This window comes from Corvus kubaryi, unplaced genomic scaffold, assembly GCF_017639235.1.
Source record: "Corvus kubaryi isolate FWS band 111438036 unplaced genomic scaffold, C.kubaryi_AGA036_p1.0 split3-73, whole genome shotgun sequence".
In the NCBI taxonomy this organism is placed as follows: Eukaryota; Metazoa; Chordata; class Aves; order Passeriformes; family Corvidae; genus Corvus; species Corvus kubaryi.
This window is the reverse complement of record NW_024582091.1, coordinates 5209627-5235852: the sequence shown is the minus strand read 5'-3', so window position 1 is coordinate 5235852 and position 26226 is coordinate 5209627. Positions and strand designations below refer to the sequence as shown.

Sequence of the window (26226 nt, the reverse complement as noted above, 5' to 3'; positions counted from 1 at the left end):
TCAAAAATCTCCTCTTCACTACTGTTTAGCATTTAACTAAACATTCATTTATTTTTTCCTTCCCAAAAACCCCAACCAAACACACAAAGTTTTGGCTCTTAGAAGAAAGCTGACAAAACAGACCCAAAAATCTCCATTGTAATTATTTTCTTTATTAAATGCAGTTTTGCACACCCTCTAGAGATGTCTTTTGTTTCATGAGCTGCTATATTCATGGCGCAGCGTTTTGATTTATGTGTGTTTAAATGTAAGATGTCAGAGTTAGAGTAAGAGCCATCTCCCATAACTTTAAGTTTCTTTTTCAATTAATGAAGAGAGATAGGCACTTTTCAGAGTACATATTTCATATCTTTGTTGTTAAGTGGAATGAGCATTTTTCATGCACTGCCTGTTTCTCTCCAGTGTCAATGAAGAGACGACGTTCAGACAAGTTAATAAAACTACATACCTGACTTTCAAGCACTGTTTACACCATCTGATTGCCAACCCCCCCACTATTATTTACTTCAAACATTTCGAGTCAAAACAAGTGGGTGGAAATGGAGCTTAGTCCTTAAATATTTTGATTTAATTTAAATATAGAGGGGTTTGTGATGAAAAAAAAAGCTTTTTCTTTAGTTTGTTTTGTATAACTTCTGCATGTGGTAGTGCATTCAGCTGAAATTTAACCCATGAGAAACATTGCCTCCCTTCCTGCCCACATCTTCTCCTCCCCCATGCACTGAGTAGATAAAATCCTGCTTCCTGCTGGATTTGCCACCTCATTATATTGTATTTTTAAATTTTTTACTTGGTATGTGAGTATCCACTTTCAGTTTTGATGATTTTGATTCAGTTTTGATCCACTTTCAGTTTTCTTTTGATGACAAATTCCTTTCTTAGTATCGCTTTCTGGACTTCTTCAGTGTTTTGACATGGGGATAAAGTGATTTGTTTTCTTTCAGTATTTCTTTCAGTTTTTCTTCAAGAAGAAGCTAGATGTTTCTCTTGTAATTACTGTGTTAAATTAAAGTGCAGACTACATGTCTTAGAGGTGACCCATGTTAAAATGGAGACCTTTCTTCTAATATTTTACAGGGAGACAAAGGAAACCAAGGTGACCCTGGCATCCAGGTATATGAACTTTGTTTCTAATGGAATCATCTGGCATTGCTATTTATACAAGTCTTAGGTATTAATTCAGCCAGTTTTTTTTAAGATTAAGCTCCACAGAAGGTTAACTTGAATAGCAGCAGTAACTCTCCTTCAAGGAAATCTGCCCAGTATGGCCAGCATGAGTTTTCAGCTGCATTTCTGGGGGCCTGAGCAGGGTATTGGCATTTGGTGCAGAGCTGTGCGGTCCTAGCAATGGTGTAGGCGCAGGGCTGCAGGTTGTGCTGCTGCCCCAGAGGCCTGGGACATCACCCAGGACTGTCCCAGGGTACTCTCTTTCCCTGCCTGCAGGGCGCTTCAGGATTACAGAAACATAGTTAAAGTAACTCCACCTGGCCTCTGCCTACCTACTTTACTATTAACATGTGGGATTGTCCTCCTTGTTATCTAAAATAATGGAAATACCTAAAAGAAAAAGAAGAGTATCCTGTCACTACTCAGATCCTGAATTGGTTCCTCTGTGTTCAGTGTAGAAATTTCATTCTTCTGCATAGTTTCTGCTCTGATCTCTTTGAAGAGTATTTTCAGATTGATTTGTCCTGGTTTAGAATGAGGTTTTAGTAGTTAGCTCCTTGTGTATTTTGATAGTTTAATTACATGTCCTAGATAAATGTGTGTTTTATAAAATGTGCTTCTTTTCTGAAGGGACTGAAAGGAGAAAAAGGAAGACAAGGAAATCCAGGCTTACAGGTACTGTTAAAATAGTGATCCTACTTCAAAAGAGCTGTAGTGATCCTAGTTTGAGGCCATGATTCTTTTTTTTTTTTAACAGTTCTTCCACCAACATGTATTGGTCTTTGCATCAGGTGAAATACATTTATGTACAACATGGTAACATATATAAATTCCCTCTTAAACATTCTTAGTATTTTTAAAATAACAAATATAACAGATACAGAGAAGATGGAGTAACACTTCTCTCAGCTGTGCACAGTTGAAGGCTGAGAGGAAATGCACGAGTTGGAACACAGGAACTTGATACACAGGGAAAACATTTTGCTTTGTGGGTGGTCAAACACTGGAACAGGCTGCTCATAGATATTGTGGCAAAACCTGTCTGGGCAGCATGTTGAATTGATCAAGCTGCATCTGTTCTGCAAAGGAAGTTGAATCCAAGGAGATCACTTCCAACCTACATGTTTCTGTGTTCTGGGATATTATGTCTTGAGAAACAGACTGTAAGTGCATTTCTTTTATTATTGTAGTAAATCCGTAATTATAGAATATTTTTATAAAACACTTAGAAGTAATACAAAATGCAGATAACAGCACAAAGTGGCTTTCGTGTAAAGGTTATGAGAGTGATACTTGAGATGTTAAGATTTTGCATGTACCATGCTATGCAGTTCATTACCTCCTAGACTGTACTGGGAGTCATTATTGACATCTTCTGTGCTCAAAAATTACAGATGTTTCCTGTTCCAGCTGTAAATCAATGAGATCCAGTTGTTTCTCTTTAACTCTAGGCCAGTGTATTCAGATTGTATCATAGTTGGCTGTCTTGTTATTCTGCAGAAGATAGCTGTTAGTATTTATAAATACTTGTTAACTGCATAATCTATGTTGTGTCTAAACAGAGAAGTATTTTTTAGAGGTACATATCTAAACCAAGACTTGGAATGAAGCCACAGTTGCTTTTTTCAGAATTGCGACATTGCTACAGCTGCCTGTCTAGCCGGAAGGACCTGATTCCTGGGGATTCTGGGCAGGAGATCTAGACTGTGTATTAGTTAAAACTCTCAGAGATATGTAGGTTGAAAATAGTTCATTATTAAACCTGAGCAGATTTTTAAAAAAAGAAATAATTTAAACTAAAAGACAGGTTATTGACTTAACCAAATGTAGTGTCCTAGACTAACATTTTACAATTTAAACTTCCTGGTTTTTCTTTTCGTAAATAATGGACTTTTTTTTCATCTCTTTATTTTTTGAATCGTAAGGGAAAACAAAGTGATAGTGAAAGAAAACATTTTTTTTTTCAGACAGAATGATGCAACTGAATTGCTGTTGCTTGCTTTCTTTTCTTTGGAGAAAGCTGAAAAAATAATACAGACAGAGTCTAAAATTATTTCCCATGCCTATCTGGTTTGGTCAGCAACCAAAGAAATCAGTTGTTTAGCAGACAACACAAGGTCTTTCCAAGGTTTCTCAAGACTCCAAGACACAATACAGGTTTCCTTCTCCATAAGAGTGATTCAGAAAAGTGAACTGCCATCTTGCTATGGGATGTAATAGTCAGTAACACCGTTGAACCACTGGGCAGAAATGACACCGAAATCATTTGCCAGCATGCAAAATCTCCCTTACTACTCAGTCTGTATTTCAAGGGTCTGAAATTAATTTCTGCCTAGTAAGACAGTATTAAGCAGTTTGAATCAGGAGTTTACTTTTGCTAGGACACAACATGTTATTTCTTTGTAAAGTGAATAAGGTTTTGTCTCTTAAATCTATATTGTGTTTATATGTTTATAATATGTATGATATATTCCCAACTTATCCTCTTGGTACATGATATTAAAGGTAATACTGAAGTGTTCATTCACCCTGATATAAATTTTTCATCATTATATGCAGTTTTATTTTTTTTACTATAGCAATCAGAAAATCTTTAAAAATTAACATTTGTGATTGATTACTGAAAACAAAGGACAAAAATATTAATTTTTGATTCCAAGTAATTTGGCTCAGCCTGCTTTTTAAATTTCTTTTTCATATTATTTTTTAAAGGGAGTAGAAGGATTGAGTGGAGAACGAGGAGAGGTAAGTATTTTTGCAATGATAAATATAGTATTACAAAATTATTCCATTTGTTTCTGCAAATTATGTGATCTGTAAAATGTGTGTTTAGTCTTACTTCTGTACTCATGTCTATAAGCAACAGAAGAGAAATTGAAAAATACCAGAGAAGAGAAAGACGTATTAGTTAAAAAGAGACAGAATGAAATATACATTTCATTAAAAATTATTAAAGCCAAGCATATACTTTAAGAGAATTAAAAAGCCAAGAAACCAACCAATAAAAAAAAGAGAGAGAAAGGACTGGTTGAACAGAGAACATAGCTAAAGAAAAAAGAATCTTTGTGTTGCATGGTGTTGAAAAATTGGTATTTAAAATATTAATTTTGTTGGTTATTATTTATTTCAGTATTTTGTAAAATCATTTTGTAAAATCATTGTCCCGTTAATCTAATTCTCCTTCAAAATTTCTTAGATATTTTTTGTTCAACCTTTTTCATTAAAGTGTTTTTGCATATCAATAGCGGATGCATTAATTGGAAGTTCCATTCTGATAATTAAATTATTTTATGCATTTTAACATATAAATTGTTTCATATGCTTCTGTGATTCTATGAAATACTTCATTTGCAGTTTAGCTTACAGGTGTTTTGCTACATTATTGCCAAAACTGGTAAAAGATTCTTTGTATGCTATTGAATTAGTCTCCTTAAATATTGTAAATCATGGCAATCATATATTTTTACTGGAAATTAATTTAAATGATTTCTTACTATGTATTAAACTGTAATGATGTCATTGTGTTTACCTATCAAACCTATAAAATTATTTTATTTTCTATTTCTATAAAATATGTTTTTTGTTAGACTCTGATTTCTTAATAAGTTTCTTCAGCCTGTAAGTCTCAGCACTTACTGAGCTCTTTTCCTTTCTTTACTTTTCTTTGCAAATAGCAAGGGTCAGCAAACAAGGCCACACATGGGATGTGGTTGAGCATTAAAAGACCAAGATACACTGCAGAAAATTTTCCCCCTACAGTTTCATTTGCTTCTTGGCAAGTTCTTCAGGCAGTTCTGCTGATGCTTCCAACATTTTCTCCTGGTGTTTTTATACTGGCTTCTTGCCTCTAATGTTTCTCTACAGTTGATGTGATTTCCCCAGTATCCTCTGGTTCTTAATGCTTTCTAGCCCCTTTAACATTTAGTTCAGATAGATCAACTTCCAAGTCTTTTATGTAAATATAGTCCATAGTGGCAAAAGGAATTAAAATTAAAACAAAACAAAACACCTCCTAGCTATAAAACCATTGTGATTTCAGATCTCAGCACGTATAGTTTCTAGTGTAGCTACATAAGCAATATGTGTTTATCTCTGAGCTTTGCTGACTGTTTAAATGAAAAAAATACCTTTGCAATTATGTAGTAGAAATGAGCAAGTACAAATCTACATGCAGTAACTAAGAGGATCACTTCTCTGTGACTACAACATTCAAGATGACAACATCAAGAAAGTAAATTACAACTACAACTTTGGAAGTATCTGAATTACATATGACTTTTGAAGGTATGGTCTGCTTTTCAGGTCATCACCTGAACTGGCCATCTTTCCAGCAGTACTCTTAGGCACTTGAATGACACATGTCACATTTTGTCTCATTTCTCTGTTTCTTTAAGAGCAGGTACTACCTGTCTGATTTTACAGGCTAGCTCATAAAACTGATTAATCTGACGCTGAATTTAAAGCTTGCTACCCTGTAGTAATTCCTGTAGAGAACTCTGGGCATTGTTACTAATATAGACCAAGCCAGGAAGCTTTGAATTTTTCTAATGTCAAGAATTTTGATAAGTAATATAGGAAGTGTTACAAAGTAATATAAATACCATAATTTAAAATTCAGTGTAAGTCTATGGAGACTGTATGCATGAGTATTTCTTAAACTTCTATTATTTGCTGCAATAAGTTTGTCATATATAATAGTCCTGTTCTGTTTACACAATTCCATCTAAAGTAGTTGGAAATGGAAAAGAAATTTTTGCAGAAACTGATAACATTATGCAGAAGCTGTGAAAAAATGGGAGGAAAAATCTCATAAGGGAGCAAACATGACTTTAATCTTGGGCACATACTGATGTTCTGTTGGCTCCAGAGCAGGGAAAGAGTTCCACATGAACTATTGCAGTAGGTAATTCCGTACACAGAACCATTGCTTTGGTGAAGATGTATCAAAATACTTTCCAGCATTTTTTTTCACCTTTTCCACTGAAGCAAATAGACTACAGTTACCATCAATCAGATGGGAAAAAAAAAGAAACAAAAAAATCCCTAACTGAAATATATGGGGTTTTTTTGTCTTATACACTGCAGATATAATGTAAAAGGCTTGATTATTATAGTAAGTTCTCAGGAACTTCAGTGGTGCCAGAATTCCACATTCAATTTTTCCAGCCTTCTAAGGATTTTAACATACTATAAAAATTTTTCTAATTCTCAGAAAAAAGTTATTAAAACCTTTCCTTCCATGTGTTTATAATGAATACTATTTTTTAATTTGTAAGTTAAATGGGTCTTTAAAGTTAAGAAAAGGTAATTTATTTCTAGTTCTCTTTGGTAATTTTATCTGAAACATCTACTAAGGAATCTGAAAACTTGAATACATTGTAGTAAAATAGATCTCATCAATATCAAGTTAATTTTCACTGACATCACATTAATTTTATGAAGATCTTCAATAAAGATTTCTCAAAATATGTTTGTTTGGTGCTACCTAGCTTCCAAATGATCTGTGAACATATAATTGGCTTTTCATTGATTTTTCATTCCAGAAAGGTGAGAAAGGAGATCCAGGCATTCAAGGCATCAGTGGACAAAAAGGAGAATCTGGTGTCCAGGGTTTGATTGGACCTCCTGGTCTCAGAGGTCAGCCAGGAGATAGAGGACCCCCAGGACCACCTGGATCAGATGGAAAACCTGTATGTATAGGACTTCAAACTTTCAATTTTGGGTACCTTAAAAACCGCAAAGAAATGTGTGCTCTGTTATTTCAACTGTTCTCTGTTCCTTTTAGGCACGAGAATTTTCAGAAGAATTTATTCGACAGGTGTGTTCAGATGTACTGAGAAGTAAGTTTGAAAGCTTCTTTACTGTTGTTTCCTTGTTTGAAGTGCTAAAGAAGTTTCCTGATAATTACAGAACTTCTTGAAAGCAACTTCCGTATTGCCGATTTATCCCTTGTTTTCCTATACATGTTGAACTATATTTCCACATCACAGGTTCCATACTTTACCATCTTGATTTCTAAAGGTATTATATTCTCTTAAGAGAGGGAACTGATTTTGTATTAGTGGTTGGGGGCAATGCTTCTACTGTTACAACACTTTAAGCAACTTTTTCTTTGAATTCTCCCAGCCCAGTTGCCCGCCATTCTCCAGAGTGGAAGACTACAAAACTGTAACCATTGTCAGTCCCAAAGTGCTCCCCCAGGACTTCCAGGACCACCAGGTCCAAGAGGCCCTGAAGGCCCAAGAGGATTTCCTGGTTTACCAGGGAATGATGGCATTCCAGGGCTGATGGGCATTCCAGGTCGCCCTGGGGCTCGTGGGACAAGAGGTAGAGTGTGCATGTGTCACGGTGCTAAAGGCCTTCATGCCTTGGTTTTCTGCTTCTAGTTTTGAATGGGATTAGTGCAAGGTGGAATAAGAGAATAGCTGGGCTTGTATGGGTGAAATTGTGAACATGGAGCAGTGTGGATGTTTCACCGCTTTCGGGGAATGTGTGAGAGAAGAAAGAATACAAGAACGCAGCCAGATAGTTACTGTTCAGTTCTACTATCGTCAAACTCTGTTTTGATCTTTTTAGAGAGTTCTTAGTCTCATGTAAATGTTTCTGTCTGCATTTAGATTATTTTTTTAGATCAAATATGCCTAGACATAGATTTCATAGTATTTCCGTGTTTTCTGGTTTATTTTCTTCCAAACTTGTTTGTTTCTGCTATTTTAGGGAACAATATTTATTCACTGGCTACTTACTATCTTGACATCCAGCAACTTTTATACTCCTTTTGATTTCCCCACTTTTTGTCCTTTTGTTCTTTTCATCTCAAAAGGATTTTTGCTCCTTTTGTTATGATTTTCTTAAACATTCTGGATTCTTCTTAGGCAGGCTAAGGTTTATGCTATTGAGTAACTCAGCTGTCCAAGCATTCCAGCTGATTTCTGTGATGTATTTGCAGACTTTATATTAAGTATATGTATGTACTCTTGAACTAGAGCAAGAAACTGGGTGGAGTCCATAATTTGGTAACTGGTAGCATCAAAATAATCAGGAAAACTGTATGAAATACAGCTAGCTAGTAATGTGCCAGTGGTAAGCAGACAAATGGTTGGTAATTATTTACTTCCTATGTGACTTATTAACTGTGATCTAGCACACCAAATTCATTTTGGATGTAATGATGATTTGCTTGTACTGTTTTTATAATTTAATCTCCAGTAGGAGAATATGCCATTTTCCTCTGGAGCTGACACCAGCAGTTCTGGCTATTCCATAAGAGTTGGAAAAATAGTTATATGTTTTTATGAAGAAACTGAATTTACTGGGTTGTACTAGGGTAAGAGAGCTCATATTTTGACCCTCACAGTATTTCTCTAGTGGAGATTTAATTCTGCTCTGTGTGTTGGGGGACATTTTCTATATATTCTGTATTCCACAGGGATTATGATGAAAAACTTAAACCTCCTTCATACAACTTACTAAAAACTTTGTTGATAGGAAGGTAATGACAGCAAATCTCTTAATTACCTACATCTATTCCCTCAGCTGATAGTGGCTGTCTGCTTAACTGTTGCTACATCAGGTCTAAATTCAGTAGAAATTAGGATAATTCAGAACCCTGTCACACTGTGCAGGTTACAAGAAAAGGCTTGTTTTAAATCCCATTATTTGCTTCTGAACTATTACATATTTAAGTCAATAAATATTATCAAATGCTGATTTTTGACTTCATTGGATGAAAATGACGTGTAAAGATATGCATGTGTTTGCTAATTCACAGGACTGCCAGGGAAGAACGGTGCAAAAGGCAATCAAGGAGTTGGTGTTCCTGGGATCCAAGGCCCCCCAGGACCTCCAGGTGAGGGATGGTTCGGGTGCGGGTGCGCAGATTCAGTGCATGCTAATAATTTTTTTAAATTGTGGTTTAGAAAAAATGTTGATGTAATTTGGAAAAGTTTACATAGTTTGTACACATCTTAATTACCACATATGTTTTAGGGTAATGCCTGTCTCTTGCATACCTTATAAATTGCGATATAAGACATTATTTGATATAAGACAGTGTCTTGGTTTTGAAAGACAGGTGTCTGCTAAGGAAGGCAGAAGCCTCCCTTGAAGTGGCAGATATAACCCCTTTTCCTCCAAGTTATTATAATTTTGAGATCAAGGGCCTTTAGGCAAAGGTGTGGGAAATAGGAATAACAGTTCTTTACTATATCTATCTATCTATCTATCTATCTATCTATCTATCTATCTAACCAGTCCAACAAAACAACAACTATGGCAGTAACAGCAAACAATCACAAACCCAGTGCCAGCCTTCTCAGCTGTCGGGCCCTTTCCCCTCGGGTGCAGTTCCGCTCGCAGCCGGCAGGGGCGCTGGCGGCTCCCGGTGAGCAGGGCAGGTGCGATGGTTCCCCCGCGGCTGCAGGGGGCGCTCCGGAGCGAGCTCGGGGAGCACGCGGCACCGGTGCCCTGGGATCCCGGGAAGGGATGGGACAAAGGCTTCACAAACCCCACACGGCTGGCCCCGGTGTCCAGCTGGAGCCTCGGGAAACAGCAGGCTGGAACGGCAGGCTGAAGCGGCAGGAACGAGCACAGATCCCAGAGGACAGATGAGATGTACCCAAAGGGGGAACCCCCCCGGAGGTCGGGCAGGCAGGGCAAGCACAGCTACAGCGTAGCGAAGGCTCAAAGCAGCAGCGGGGCAGGGCGGCCACAGCCCAGCCTCCAGCAGGGCAGGGAAAAAAAACCAGCTTTGGGATCCTGGTGTTGTTTCCAGCAGAAAAGAAAAAAACGGCCGAAGAAAAGAACCAGCAGCTCCTTTCTCTGCAGCTTCTCTCTCCGAACTCCGAGAGCCAACTAACCCCACACCCAGGTGAAAACAAAGGAGTAGCCAGGCCCACCCCACCCCCAAACGGCAGCTCTTTTTGTCTTTCTTAAATACAGCCATTTGTCCCCTAGCAACATGCATATGGGAAAAAATTCCTTTAACAGAAAAAAACTAGGACTAAACTAAAACCCCAACAGACAGGTCCTGTAGAGATTGGTATCTGAGACTGCTGTTTCTTGATAGATGGACCCTGAAGTCAACCATTATCTGAAAACTGAGCCCTGATATGATGATGTGACTTTTAAGCGGTGCTGAGTGAGGGAAAATATTCTTCCTAACATCAGTGTATGCATACAAAATGTAAAGTTGAGTGTTTGGAAGATACAGTAGGGCCTGATTCAAAGCCAGAGAAACAAACAGAAATAGGGGGACTGATTCTTGCAATGGTGGTTCCAGATTATATGATAAAGTAGAATAGTGCACTAAAGCAAATTTTCATATTTTCCTTTAAAAGATATTTTTATTTAAAGTGTTTTCGACATGCTTTAAAAAAAATTTTTATGAGATATCATGTTGTTTATATAAATATATAAGCAGTTTGTGATAAGAAAGCTTTTTTTGTAGGAAATAAAATTTTCTTTATCTGCATACTTCACCAAAGAGCAGGAGCATTGTGGGTCCATACTTGCTCATTTTCATTTTAATGTAATGTATTTATTTATTTATTGCATTTGTGTTATTAAGGTCCTGAAGGTCCACCAGGGGTGAGTAAGGAAGGACGTCCTGGAGAGCGTGGGCACCCTGGTAAAGATGGAGATCGTGGCACTCCAGGAATGCCAGGACCAGCTGGACCCCCTGGAATTTGTGACCCATCACTGTGTTTTAGTGTAATTGTGGGGAGAGATCCATTTAGAAAAGGACCAAATTATTAATTTGTGATATGATAATTTAGAGGAATAGTTACGGTGCTTATCTTTCATGGTCTTTCAAATCTCAGGAAGGTGACCAGCAATAAGCCCATAAGAAGGAACAAAAGTACCTCTGACATTAAAGCATTATAAATAATGATCTCAAAGGTTATACATTCCTTTAGACAAGAAACTCCAAAACTCCAATCACTTTTTTTTATACCTTGCACTGGTTGAATCTCAAGTGTTTTTAAAGAGATTATCAGTTTTAATAGAAATAAAATTAACGATAATAGTTGGTATTTAGTATTTAAGGTCTTATCATTCTCCTTTTATCTCTTTTTACCAAAGAAAGTCCTTCGCAAAATTGCTGGAAATACCACTGGGAGCAGAATTAGGTCGTAAATGGCATTGGTCAGGTACAAATAACTGTGAAATTTTTCACATGCACCCAAAATACACAGTATTTGATTTTTAAAGAATATGGCTGGCTTTGATATCATATGTGTGCAAATTTCATTGCCTTGTGTACATTTCATATGTCATAGCTCCAGGTCTTCTGTGAGTGAAAGCATGTATCAGATTTTTATGAATTAAGACAAATACTTGCAGTTATCATGGAAGAAAGGTCACCTATTTTGCCCTGCAGCTCTGCTTAAAACTGAGGTGAAATGCAAGGGTAGAACTACAGGTTCAAGAGCCAAGGTTTTATTGAAGATGGTGCTGTCAACTACTAAACGTCAAAAGCTTTCATGTGGGTGATTCAACTCCTATGATAATAGCATTAAAAATAAAAAAGAGCAAAAGACTGGCATAGCTGACTTTCAGCTATGATTTAACAAAATTAAAGATTAAAAATATTTGTACAACCCCAGTGTAACAGTTCTGTGTAATGAAGTATCAAATTATATACCCTTTGCTGTTTCTCCTCAAGGACTGCGTTGCCAAACTGAAGAAGCAGGTTTACAAGGAGAAAGGTCTAACTGGTGGCTGACCAGCTGCAGTGTTTGTTATGCTGTTTCCTTTTTCATTTTAAGCCAGCTGTGTGTAATTTTCATTGTATGCTTTGCTAATTAAGTGTATTGCTTGCTTTTACATAAAGAGCAAAGGCACAGTTCCCATGAGAATTTAAAATCCATTTCTTAAATTAAGGCAGAGTCCTGTATTGAAGTTAACTGGTACTTCATAAATCACTTTTTCTAATGTGTTGTTTTTCTGTTGTCCTAGTATCAGAGACTGTTAATATGCTTGACATTCAAGGTAAAATAAAAGACACACTTTCTAGTAAGATGTATGGTGCTGTGAGTTACTAGTCTGAGAGGAAGCAAAACCAAAACCAACCAAACAAGAGCAAGCCAGAAGGACCTCTGGCTGCAGTGAATACAAACAGAAGACCAGAATTCCTTACCCGTAGAAGAATCGTCTTGATTTTCAGCCAGTCTGATAGCTTTGTTTACGATTTCATTTGATCAAATTAACACATATATCAGGCTTCAACTTTAAAAGTAGTGGTGGTTTTGTCATCCCATTAGTCGTATTTGACTAATATTTTGAGAGTTGTTTCTGAATGATTGACTGAGGATCTATGAGTAATTTCCAGTCTGCATCTATTATTTGGCCCTTTCTTGTAGTTTTTGATATGTCTGGCCAATTTCGATTTGAGCTCAGCTTTTGCTTTTCTGTCTGCATTTCTGTGCACTGTAGCAGTGCCCTTGTAGTTCTTGACAGGTGTTTGTCTGCTTTCCAGCTGTGGTACGCTTCTCTTTTGAGCAGACTCGGAAGCTCACAGTTCAGCCAAGGTGGTGATCTCTGCCTACTTCTCTACCTTTAAAGGGGATGAACTGGTTTTGTACTTCCCGGAAGAGAGCTTTAGAAAAACTCCCTGGCAGGTGGTAGCTCCTTTATCCCTCATGGAATCTTCCCATGAAATCCTTCCCAATTTAGCTCTGAGAGAGCTGAAATTTTCTCTTCTAATTTAAACTGTTTGTTCTAGTACTAACCTTCAGTGTGCTCCAGTTCTTCCTGTTTGTTCCCCAGGCTGTGTGCATTGATATGCATACACTTGAGGTGGTTGGTCTTCTGGTTGTCATCTTGTCAGGCAGCTAAAGAACATTTGTCTTAATTTCTTTTTTTTTTTTGTCCATGCAAATAAAAGAGATAGTTACTTTTCCTCTGCTCCTTCTGGTATGTAAAGTAGCTCAGTCTGGCCTAGCATGAGTAGTTCTGTACAGTCCTGCTCAAAGAGTACAGTCTAAGCTAGTTACAGCTTTAAAGCAAAATCTCATGTTGGACCTATTTTATTTTGTATGATAAAATGGTAAGAAAGACTGATTTAGTAAACTAAATAGTTAAGAGGCTTCATTGAATGTAAAACCAACTTCCAACCCTTGATCTGCAAAAGGAGGAAATTTGAAGCTCAATCTATTTAATTGCCTAAACTGCTGAGCTGCTTGGATGCTTTGAGCTTTAGTGCTGCTGTATCTTTGGTATTGTGCTCTGAATTTCAGTCTGTGCAACTGTCACATTTTTACAAAAAGAATTTGGTTTTGACAAACCGGAATTTTCCAGAGGACATGCTAGCCATCTAGTCTGTGCAGGTGCCTTTTAGAAAGTTAGTAGTAACAATGTAACTTAAATAAATGAAGACAAACCCTTCAAAAATGTACTTCTCCATTGTTAAATACCCAGGAGCAGGATAGGAAGTGTCTTGCATCCCATTGAAATGCATATGTTATGAGCCTAGGAACCTGTGATTTCAGTTATTGCTCCTTAAAAGAGTTTATCAAGACAGAGTTTAGCAGACTTCACAATCATTTAATTTTCTGACTTCATTTGATATAGTGGGATTATATGGCAGTGTAGGTGTGTCCCAGCTTGTATCTTGATGGGATCTTTTAACTGAGAATATATTTCCAGATCTTCATCTGATTCTGCAGTAAGAGGTTAAACAAATGGTATAAACTTGAGGATTATCCAATTAGTGATCCACAGGAGAGAGACTTTTATTTACTATTGATGCAAATGATATGAGGTTCTTGCAGATGTTGATCTTCAATCGGAAGCTGTGAATTAAAAAATTCACGGTTGCAACGTGGCACCATCTAACTACCAGATGTTCTCTGGAAATAGTTACTAGAAACTGTTTACTGACACTTACTTACTCTCCTCATGATAGTCTTTAAAACTGGATCTTGGGCTAATTTTTAAGCAGGGGGCAAGATGCAAAAAGAATTTGTGGATTTTTTTAGTAGCATCTTGCTGTCTAATCTTAAGAAATACTCTTGCTGGTTGGTCTAGTGCCTGTTGGTGTCAGTAGAGGAACTATGATTCACTACACTAAATTTTTAGTATGCCTTCAACTCATAATATGTCTGTGTGCAAAAAATAGATTTAATATTTACCACTTTACTATGCTCATTGATTGCTGTTGTCTCTCAGATGCTGAGGCATATACTTGGACATAAAGATGCAGAATGGAAAAGTATTACTGTGGGAACTGGATTTTTTAATGAAAGCCTAGTGCTGTATGGATGGAGCTCAGCAATTTTCACCTCTGAGAATCATGATCTTAGAGAAGTTTGGAGTAAATACATATGGAGTGATGTGTCTATATATAAATATATATGATTTAGTAAAAGACCAGATGTCACAGATGGTTTCCACATGTGCAGATTTATTTGGTGAATATATACATGTATATACTGTGTGTGTATATATATGTGTGTGTATATGTACCATTCTCAGTTCATTTGTTTAATTGAAAGATATCATAGTCTTAAAAATAAAAAAGTAAAAGGATAAAATAATAAAATAATAAAATCATAAAATGGCTTGGGTTGGAAGGGACCTTAAAGATCAGCTAGTTCCAACCTCCTGCCATGGGCAGGGATATCTCCTTCCACTAGACCATCCAAACTGTCCTTGAACACTGTCAGGGATGGGGCATCCACAACTTCTCTGGGCAACCAGTTCCGATGCCTCACCACCCTGACAGTATTTCTTCCTAACAATCCCAATTCTCTTTCTTCCTAAGAGAGGTGCTCCATCCCTCTGATCATCTTGGTGTCCCTCCTCTGGACTTGTTCCAACAGCTCCATGTCCTTCCTGTGCTGGGAACCCCAGAGCTAATGCAGCGTTGCAGGTGGGGTCTCACCAGAGCAGAGCACAGGGACAGAATCCCCTCCCTTGCCCTGCAGGCCACGCTGGTTTTGGTACAGCCCAGGACGTGTTTGGCTTTCTGGGCTGCAGGCTGACGTTGCCAGGCCAGCAGCTCATCCACCAGCACCCCCAAATCTTTCCCATACTGGATCTGCTCATCCCCCAGCCTGGATTAGTACTGAAGGTTGCCCTGACCCAGGTGCAGCACCTTGCACTTGGTCCCGCTATACACCATGAGATTCCCATGGGCCCACTTCTTGGGATTATCCATGTCCCTGAGGATGGTATCCTGTCCTGCTAGACTGTGCAGTCTAGTCTGGAAATGCAATCTTGTAAGAACTGAACTATCACCATCCTTTTACTGCTTCAGAGCCAAGGTGTCAGCTTCAGGAGTAGCCAGCATATTTGAAGGCTGGTTGGCCTTTCAGAGGAGGAGCTGAGAATTGCTAGCTATGCATCTTTCAGAACTAGAGAACCTAATTTCTCAGAAAACTCAAGGTTCATGAAAATGAAATTTCTTTTCAGCGCATCTGACTGTCCTGGCAATGAACACTGTCAGGATCTGTCACTATAGTTCACGTGGATTGAAGCAAACCTCTGTGAAAAGATACCATAAGTTTTTCCTGTAGGGGAAACACATAGATGACAAAGAAAATACCTGTTAATCCATAGTCAACAGAGACCATAAACCCTTTTAAGAGCTATTGCCTTCTGGGGTGCTATTGAAATGTTTAAAACTTGAATTAATATAAAGAAATTCACTGGGTTATTTTCTTCTGTTGATAAGCGGGATTTTCTCATAGAGGACATAATCTATGTATCTTGGAGAATCTAAGTCCATTTTAACAATGGGGAAATATTTACTATATGATTCTTGATTTTTTCTTTACGAGCATCTTTCCCCTCCCAGTATTTGCATAAAAGTGCTTTTTTGTATCAAAAAATATTATGATGACATTCCAGTATATTGTAGTAGTCGGTGTTATGGTTTTCTTTCTTGGCACAAAATGCAAGCGCTAGATGATTTTCCAGAAGTTGTATCTGGCCACTCAGCTAGCTCTCCCTATATTGGCAGATTAAAGCTCCTTGGTTGTCTGCCATAGGCTTAAAGAACTAAAGTGCTCTGTACTGATTTTCTGACACTTCTCCCCAATTTTATGCTTGTAAAAGTAGGTAGTGTTCTTCCATTAAGGAAAAGGTAGGTGAGAATTCATCAGAAGACTTAGCCATTTGACTGTTACATCATATATCCATAATGCTTCCAAAATTTCTTTCTCATGTTGGAAGCTTGTAACTCCAAAGAGTGTTTAATTTGTTGTTTTCCAATTTTCCTTTTTTAAAACATGAAAAAAACTCATGGTATCTCTGGGACACATTGAAATCACATATTGAATATAATGCAAAAAACCCAATAATACCTAGAAACTGTGTTTCAGATAAACAACATTATTGGACTGTTGAAAAATGTAATGCTACCTGAGAGATGGAGAAAAAAAAAACTTGTCTTCTAACTGGGACATGACTCTTCAAGGTATGCAAGGCTCTTACTGATGTGGGAATTAATGCTACCTTTAATGTAGCCAAGATGGATCCTGAAGAAAAAAAAATGGCTTAAGCAGGAGTCTGGGTAGCAAATGAAGGAGAAGGACAAGGTCATCCGCTTTATTTCTTTAATATAATATGTATTGAATGAATTGTGCTTCTCCTTGTCCTTCTCAAAAAAAATTGTGGGATAGTACACTGTGGGTATAACACCCCTCTTGATATGAAGTGACAGACCTCCCAAAAGTGAAAGCTCATGGTAAATGTGACAGTGATGAGCACCAGGAATCTCTGACCAAAGCTGGGACCAAAGCTCTGGATGAGAATTCAAGGGTTCAGATAACTGTCCCACCCTGATACTATCTAACTCCTGCTCTGGAAATTGGCTAGCAAATGCTAGCACTAAACAGTGTTTATGTTATGAAAGTTTAAAGATATTTTTTATGTACACATTAGTCCTTTTACAACGCTTGTTAGGAAAAAAACCCCAAACCTAGAACTGAGGGAAAAGAATCTGGCTTTGTGTGTTGTGGTCACATAAATCTCATACTGAATATCCAAAGCCATCTGCATTGGGGAACTGGATTAGCTTGCCTTCCTGAGGGAGGGGCTGAACTGGCATTCATAAAATCCCCTATACTTTAATTTTTCCCCTTGCACCAGAGTGTCTGTTATGCCCAGGAATCCAGCAGCCAGCAGCTTTCTCCAGGGCAGTTCGTTCTTACTCAGACTAACAGAAACACAGAGTTCAGAACTCATTTACTGTTCAGTATTCACTGTAACCAATTCACTGCTAAATTATGAATCAAATCTTTTGTACACACTGGTGTTTGTTAGAGGTTCTTACCACATGCCAACAGGTGTATATACCACTGAGCTCATACAAAAGCAGCTACTGGTGGTACCCACAAAATACCAGCTGGCAAAAGCAAACAGACATTAAAAGTTACTATCAACGTTCTTTTAACAGGTAGATTTAGTAGATAATAAATAGGAAAACTTACTTTTTCAGTGGATAAACTCAGGCAGGATCTGTCATAAGGAAGCAAATTTTATATAGCTCAAAATAGAAGTAGGTTAATATCAATTTTCCTTGCAATGACATCACTGCCTAAAGGATGTCTTTGTATTACATGCATAGTGGGAAAAGCGTGAGAAACCTTGCAGTAATATTTTGATAGTAACTCATTAGTGAATCTTTGTAAGTTTTACTGGTTGAGAAGTTGAAAGCATAGCCCTGAACACTGCAACATTTTTTATTAAAAATTGCATGAAGGGTGAGTAAGCTAATATTTAATGTATGCTTGGTGATCACTTGGAGCTGGGAGTGGGATGACATCTGTGAACATTGTGGTGTCTCCTACTAGGGAGACTCCAGCTCCTGTCTGTCACAGGCTGGAGCCCTTATTGTGCCTGCATATGATAAGAATCACAAGAGATGAATTGATTAATTTGCAGCAGGCTGAGGGTGTTGTTGCTGAATGTAAAGCAGCTCAAATAAGTTCCCAGCTATAACAGAAAAATGAAGAAAGCAGTAAACTGGAAAACAGATATCAGAATTAAGCACTTTGGGATGTTAAATGTTTTTGGCAACAAAGAATGGCTCTGTGACAAGACTACATGTGGAGAATTTTGATGCATATTTGACTTATGACAGGTTTGTCTTCAACAAGTGTCCCCTTTGTGGAAGAGTTGGTTTTCACCTGAGTTGTTAGCAAACTAGCTGACCTTCTAGACCAATTGAAAAAAGGGTTAACAGCTAGTGGTGGCTGTCTTTCTGTGGTCTGAGTATTTTATTTATATATGTAGCTGGAACAGTGTAGGCTCTACATCTGTGGGAGTGCTCTGCAGCCATCTAGCCAGGAACCTGGCATAGAAATATATGTCCTGCTGACCAGAGTAAACTGGAGAGAAAATAACTGAAGCCTCCTTGTCTCCTCTCCTTGTTACATGTGGCATAGGGGTACGACTAGAGAAGCATGGATGTCATAGAAAAGAACTGCTGATTGGATCATCTGTTTTGGAAATTAAGTCTCAGCTTTTAAACAGAGTAGAAGGCACAATATTTTTTAAATGATAGTAAGAACAATATTGGTTAAAATAAGAGAGTCAAATTCCAGTGAAATGATACTTTTTATAGAGTTAATACTGTTACAGTGTGAAATCTAAGAAACTAGAGCACAGTTTTCATTTTGTGTTGGGATATTTTATTTTTATGATTTGAAGGCCAGATTATATCTGTATGGTGATCTTCTGCAAAGTGTAATACATAGAAGTTTCATGATTTTTAATTTTCTCTCTTTCCTATTGTTCTCCTCCCTTCCCTCACAGCCATGGCCTATCTACTTTGGCACCCATTTGTAACTTTTCCATTTACAGGGACCCTACATTACATTATTGCATTCCTTTCATGTGATGCTTTGATACTTCCTTTGTTCTTTTTTTCCCCCCCTCTATCTGCAAAGGACTTTCTTTTCTTTAATTTCAGTTTCATTTTCTTATTTTTCTCTCTTTTTGACTACATTTCTGCTTTTGTTAAGTGGCATGGCATGGTCTGTATGTGTCTTTATCCACATCTTCCTTCTACTTCAGTCTCTCCTGCTGTGCTAGCAATGCTCCTGTATATAGGAAGTGCAAAAGGCAAGTATTTCCTTGGATCTTGAGGAATAAAGTGAGTTACTGGCAGAGGTGCAGCCCGTTGAGAGTTATGTGCATATTCCATTAGCACCATGGGGTTGTTCCCTCTGGTTGCAAAGTTGTGTGAGAGAGAAAAGACTGCTCAGAGGAGGGGGCAGCTGCTGAACAGATCTGCGAACAGGACTCACAGAGCCAATGTTGTAAGGAATCTTTGTGTGGTGGGAAGGAGCTCTGAGATATTGACTGCTTCTTTCTACCTTGTGTCTTACCAGAGCTGGAAGGACCTGGTAGTAAAAATAGTTTCTCTCAGGACTAAACTTCTTGCCTGTTTGAGCCTGGTTTCCTGCATTGTCCAAACAGCAAATACATCTCAAACCCTTCACCATGTATCCCTTTCTTCACTGCTTACAAATTGAGGCTGAATATTTCTTTTATTAAACAAGTTAAGAGTTGGCTAGAGATATAATTAGATGCAATCTAGTGGATTGCAATATAATTTTGCAATGTAAGTTATATCGTGCAGTATACGATAGTCTAATATAATCACGACGTAAATATGCGATATAAGTGGCGAGGTGCTGGAACAGGTTGCCTGGAAAGCTGTGGATGCCTTATCCCTGGAAGTGTTCAAGGCCAGGTTGGAGGGGCTGTGAGCTTTGGGCAGGACACCTTTCACTAGACCAGGTTGTTGGAGAGTGCTGTTTCACATCAGTGCATACGATATGAACATTTATTCCTTGCAAGATTATGCAATATGTGCATTAATGGTATTACATACCATTGACTTCAAGGAAGTCAAGGAGGCAAATTTTAACATCATTTTGAAACTCCTCAAGATTGAGAACCACCTTTTCTCAGTGTAACAGTGATTTCTCACATTTACTCTGTCTTTGTGCCCATATGCCAAGTAAAGAAATAACATTTGGAAAAACTGACATTTCAATTTCCAGTAAAAGTACTTGGATCATGTGGAGCTTTATAGATACATAACAAAATGTTCCTCATGCTTAAATCAAAAACTTAAACAAGTTGTCGTCTGTTAAAATGCCCTGAGAGCAATGGGCACTAGGTGTTGACAAATGGAAATTAATTTTTAGAGCAAGTGTACTTATGGGAATTCTTTTGTGGTTACGGGAGGTGTTCCAGCATATCCTTGATGGTAAGCAACCATGTTTTCCATGCTGGATGATCAGAAGGAAGACACATGACTTTACACTTTGGCACATTGTTTTCAGACAACCTCATCTGCTTGTTTTCCTTGTACATGTAGTAGAAAGGGGGATATTTTCTCCTCTTCGTCCTGCCACAGTTCTTCAGTGTCTTTCTGGAGTCGCTTGCCTTAAGACTGTGGGAGAAATTCCAAGTTAAGTGACAGGGATTTCTATACTTTACATCTGCATTACAAGTGGGGCCAGTTGAACTTTCCTCTGTCAGTCTTAACTCCTGTTTTGCAATTCTTGTGTTTGCGGAGTGCCCAGCTTGATATCCAGGAGGTCTTTCACATCCATTTAGGTTCAGAAAGACTTATAGTCAACCCACCTGAGGCTCAATTCACCTGCATACAATGTTTAAATGTGTGTGGTGTATGGTTGGCTTCTGGATCCCTGTGTGCAGCTTGTGTGAGAGGCTGTCACTAAGTTACCAGACATGTGAGCCTTCAGAAATTACTTCCTTTTCTTACTTTTGTTATTGCTTATCCATTGGATCACTGAACTGGTGAACCAGTTGTGTACTGTAAGTAGATGAGTAAACTGCTTGGGGCTATTAGACCTGGAAGTACTTGTAGGCTTCAAACTAGACATGTGTAAGTGCTTTACTTGTTTGTGGCCTTCTAAATAGTGATATATATATATTGCTGTACATCTGAAGAAGTGTTTAATAACAACTTTGTTAAACTTACTTTATCCCAGCACTTCTGTGCTGGGATAAAATTACCATATGGTCTTCACTAACAAATTATGTTCTATTGATGAATAGGGCTTTTATAATGTGAAAATGTTTAGTTACAGGTAGAGCTGAGGGATCAAATTTTACCTGAAAAGATAATTTTCCTTCAAATATCAATTTAGACTATGCAGCTAGGTCACAGGTCTTTTTCCAATGGAAAAAAAACAACAACCCAACCAACCCAACAACACAAATACCCATCCCCCCCCTCAACTTCCCCCCAAATAAAACAACAAAGCTAAATGCCTGGTCAATGTAGAGATTACTCAGATCACTAACACAACAATAAATAGTTCTGGTACTCAAAGAAACATTTCCAAATGCTTCCAGTTTTTACAGAAATAATAATTGTGTCCTAGAGCATGAGGAGCTGATTTCCTATACTTGTATGTTAAATAATTTCTGTTGTCTTTCTCGATTTTATTTTTTTTATTATTATTTTATTTTATTTTATTTTATTTTATTTTGCTTTGAAAGAACAACTAGGATGAAGTTGTTCACACTTTTCTGAGGAATGAGCAGTTACTGTCATATTCCTAGTGAACCAAACCACATGATGCTCAGTAACAGGATTTCAGGATGAAAAACAGAGCCACACATTCACCAGATTTTGGTGGGCTCCAGACAAGGTTTCTGAAACAAATGTTGAAACTGAAGAATATAAAAGAAACAATTAATTTTAGGAATTACTGCACCTTTAACAAGCTTTTGCTTCTTACCGTATTTTGGTACTAATTTTTAAAGAAAACTAAGCATCAGGTTAGAAACACGGGGTTGGATGTTGTCTGCCTGAAAGCACTGATTTGGGTGTTTTTTGAAGAATTTTATTGGTAAATTCCTGGCATCTGACTTAGACAAATTACTTGAAATGAAAGGAGGGAATTTGCTTTACTACAACATTTCTAAAACAAATGGAAAATCCCAATGCAGCTATTAGTAGTATATTTTAATGCCATCTCATTTTCTTTTTCACTTTGCCTCGGGCTTAATGTTGCAAGTCATAGTAAAAAAAATACAGTATGGATAAACAAGAGTGTCATTAGTGACTTAGTTATGTGAAGGAGATGCAAAGTTCTTTGAATAGCTGCTGAGAGTGAGCTGAGAGGGAAAGATTTAGGGAAGGATCAGACTTGGATTCTGCACTGGAGGCACCTCCCTCAGTGCTGGGGAAGAGAGCAAAGCATCCATCCCATTAGCCTCATTGGAATTAAGGCTTTTGAAGTTTTCTCCTGATATGCATGAGTATGATTATAATTTCCCTTTCCTATAAAGTGGTCTATGTTTGAAAACACTCATCCAAAATATAGGTGAGAACCTTTGATTTGTGCTTGAGACTGAAGGGTTCCGTTTGGCTGACAGGAGCAGGAGGGAGAGAACTGCAGGGCAGCTGTGGGGCACCTGCCCAGAAGTTGTGTGGGAAGTGGGAATGCTACTGCTGCCTCCAGAGAAGTTCACACGTCTGAATGCCCATTGCCTACAGAAAGAGGTTTTGAGGGGAACCAACTGCACTACTTGCAGTTAAGTGTCTTAAAAGTCAGACCACTATGTTGTGCTCCCACTCTGGTGGAAACGTTCACAGGGCAGCCTGAGTTAAAGAAGGAGTGAAAGCACTCCTGCGTAATCTTTAAGTCGGTGTTTCAGCTGGGAGCTTGAGTACCTCAAGGCAAGAGGTCTGAAACTCCTCCCTGATTCCTGGATGTTTCCCCTAGTGCCTGGGTGTGTCTTCTTGCAGATGGGCTACCATGCTTTGAAGGAGGTTTTAAGTGGCAGACCTGGCTGCAGCAGAGAACCTGGAACAAGGGTCATGGCAGGATTTCTGCCGGGAACAACCCAGACCAGGCATTCTGAATAAGAAATAAGCCATGTGCCAAGTTTCTCCAGTTTGCTGGTGTCAGAGGGCTCCTGGCACATCCTCTGCTGCATCCTGGAGCCCACTGAGTCCTTTGGGCTGAAACTGCTGCCTTCATACCCCCTCTCACACAACCAGAATTTGACCTGACACCACATGCAGTGGAGGGGGGGAGTTTCTGCCCCTCTACTGGGGTAGAGTGGGAAGCTCTGAGAGCATAGTACCCTCAAGGGGCACCTGGAATAGTTGGAGGTAGCTGGGCTGGGCACAGACCCTGTCAAAGGGCCAGAGAAGACGTTCTGTGCCAAAACCTTCTTGGTTTCATGTGGACGGTGGAGATAGGGCTTGAATTCGGGCACCAGATCAGCTTCACATCTGTTTTTTAGAAGCAGTTTTGCTGCTGTCTAAATACTTGGGGAACTTCAAAGGAGAAGGTGTGGCAGCACTGAAGCTGGGCTGCTCTCTGCATCCAGCAGTGGCACACTAAGGGGGATTTTAGGATCACAGCTTTTGACTGAAACATTCAATTAGTTTTTTTGTGGGTTAGGTCAGTTCCAATCCTGTGCATGGGCCCAAATGAATATCCAAAATTACTACACACATAAAGGACAAAAATCTCCATACCAAGGTTTATAATTGCCCTCTTATAAAATTCCTCATGCTATTCCATCCTGAAAGAATATTAAATTGTTATGTTTCCTTTGTTTCACAACTTTGTATATTTTTCCATTCCTGGAAAATCAAAAAAATTTTGAAGTAAAAAGACACAAAAGAAGGGAAATAAGGGGGTAGGGGGAAGAAGCCCACAAGGCAAATAAATCCATTACAATCAAACAAATAAGATGTATATATATATACAAATGGGACATATTAAAAAAGGCAGTCAGGAGACTCAAAGCCTTATTCTCTGCTTGAGCCAGAGAATAAGGCTTTCGTTAAAGAACATAGCAAAAAACTAGCTGAGAAATTCCATACATAAACACATAATTACTTATTATTTAATTGTGAGACAGAATCTACATGAAATGGAAACCAGTAGGGTTTAATAGTTGCAGGAGGTTGCTATTTTCTTCAATCTCTTTTTTATGTTCTCCTTTTTTTTTGGCAAAGCAAGATATGTAGGACAATGAAACACATTTTTGTGACAAAAAAAGCAAAGACTATTTTACTTATGTTCCATTTCTCACTGAAATGCTTAATTTCCTCATTCTTACTCCAAATTTCCTCTAAACTGGGTATGGATTCCTCACTGAAACTATGTTTTCTGAAATCTGTGAGTTAAACTGCTCAGTTTTTTCATACTCTGAAGGATTTTGTAGATCACTCCCACATTCTTCCTCAAATACCTCTTTTCAGTTCTTAATCTACTTTTGTATAGGAGTCTGTGTCATCCTTATTGTCTCTTTTTCTGCGCTTTTCCTATATGTATTGATGCCTTTTCCTGGTCTTAAAATCAAGAGTCATACACGGTTAGAAGGGAAAAAGGGATTTTACCTTGGTATTTATTTTAAGGATCCTTTGGTGCACATGTCCAGGTTGAATGCACCGAAATGCACACCACAATGCACCCCCAAAAGATCTGGTGTGACATTATAGGTTTTACTAATTAGTATATCTATCAAAGATTCCCCAATGAGAGGCTCAAGTGAGCCCCCCTCCCCAAGGAACCTTCCCCTGGATGGTTCTATCTTGGTTTACAGAATGTGTTCTGGAGAGGACCTTGGGGTCTGGGGCACACTGATCCCTAACTATGAAGCTTCTAAAATGTTTAGTCTCTTAGCTTGACAAACAAGTCCAAGAATGTAGGCAAAAAGCACTAGGAATACAGAAGTTGTAAAAAGGTATAACAGGGGTATAAAAGAAAAGGCAAAAATCTTCATGGCATCAGTATGATGTCCTGAAAATCATAATGCCATGGCATGATGCAGTGGTTTTTTTGTTTTCTGTATTGTTTTTACTGTTTTTTGACGTTTTCTTCCTTTACTGTAGTAATTCCAAATAAGATTTGATTTTTAACTGTGGCTGAACTTTAAATTAATGTTTTCACAAATATTCTCAAAGCAACTCTGAAACCTTTGAAATGCAATAAGAAATTCAGACACATCTTTCTGTATCTGTACTTAGGAATTCTTTTTCCCCTACATCCATAGGCTTTCCCTTACTGAATAATGGTTTTCGTCTTCAGGCTGCTTAATTGCTTGGTAACTCTTTCTAGTGAAAACTGTTTATTGCCCTTTTCAGCCACTCTCAGATTTTATGATCCTGTGTACATCTCTGCCATCTGCGAACTTTGCAACAGTTGTGAACTCATTATTTGTTCCATATTTCCTATAACTTCTGAAAGTATGGAGCAGCAAAAAAGACCTGAGAGCAGATTCCTGCCATCTCAGTCTAATTTTTTTTTGCCTAGCATTGTGTCTTTTAACCAATTACTAATCTCCTGGAAGATTTTTACTCCTAGTGCATGATAGTTTCTTTTAGCTTAGCAAGGGGTCTTGCTGAGAAGCTTTGAAGAATCAGGCATACTCCATTCCAGTGATCATCCTTAGCTACATTCTTATTATTTTTGTTTTCTTGCTCTGGTTACCTTTCACCCTCTAGTTAAATGTTGATTTAGTTATTTAAACTGTTTTCTTAACCGAAATATTTTTATTTTCTACTTTTCTCCTATTTATCTATACTTATTTTTTCCATTTTTTTGCTTATATCCTAACTTCTTGTTCAAAAGCTCTCTATCATGCCTGATAACCTTTTTAGCCATTTATTTTATTTTTTAATTAATCCTGTTCAATTGTTCTCAATCAAGTTAAAGGCGAAGGAGATCTGGAGGGAATGGAGAGGAATTTTTCCCTGCTCCAAGGGTACTGAATTTACACTCGGCTTGTTTTTTCTGTGATTTTATTTTGATTTTTGTCCTATTAATTACTCAGGAAACTCCCTGGCTACTTTTCATGGATTTTTTTGCCTAGATGTTGTCAGTCACATAGACATTTCTTGTTTTGCTTGAAATTTCACACTTTTTTTTCGATTTTCTCCCCAAACCATACTTTGTTATATAAATTTGTTGAAAGCATGAAAATAGTAAAAAAGGTTTTCTCCATGGAATATTTTGAGACTTCTGTGTTACACAGTCCATATATACTATAAAATGTTAATGTTGTCATCCAAGTTAAATGCATTATGAGTGTCTCAGA

The 26226-nt window shown here is 38.0% G+C and overlaps 1 protein-coding gene across 5 annotated transcripts in view; it reads left to right on the top strand.

Moving 5' to 3' along the window:
* COL21A1 (collagen type XXI alpha 1 chain) overlaps nt 1-12187 on the top strand; it is a 96638-nt gene extending 84451 nt beyond the window's left edge. For 3 of the 5 annotated variants that reach the window (XM_042016965.1, XM_042016968.1, XM_042016969.1), the window contains 8 exons: nt 1078-1113; nt 1798-1842; nt 3880-3912; nt 6711-6857; nt 6953-7007; nt 7294-7494; nt 8939-9016; nt 10736-12187. In XM_042016965.1, coding sequence (XP_041872899.1) covers nt 1078-1113; nt 1798-1842; nt 3880-3912; nt 6711-6857; nt 6953-7007; nt 7294-7494; nt 8939-9016; nt 10736-10923 — 783 coding nt within the window. In that variant the 3' untranslated portion in view covers nt 10924-12187. Of the gene's footprint in view, nt 1-1077; nt 1114-1797; nt 1843-3879; nt 3913-6710; nt 6858-6952; nt 7008-7293; nt 7495-8938; nt 9017-10735 lie in introns of those variants that run through there. The other 2 variants (XM_042016966.1, XM_042016967.1) reach the window with 2 other exon arrangements.
* The last annotated feature ends 14039 nt before the right edge of the window (nt 12188-26226 follow it).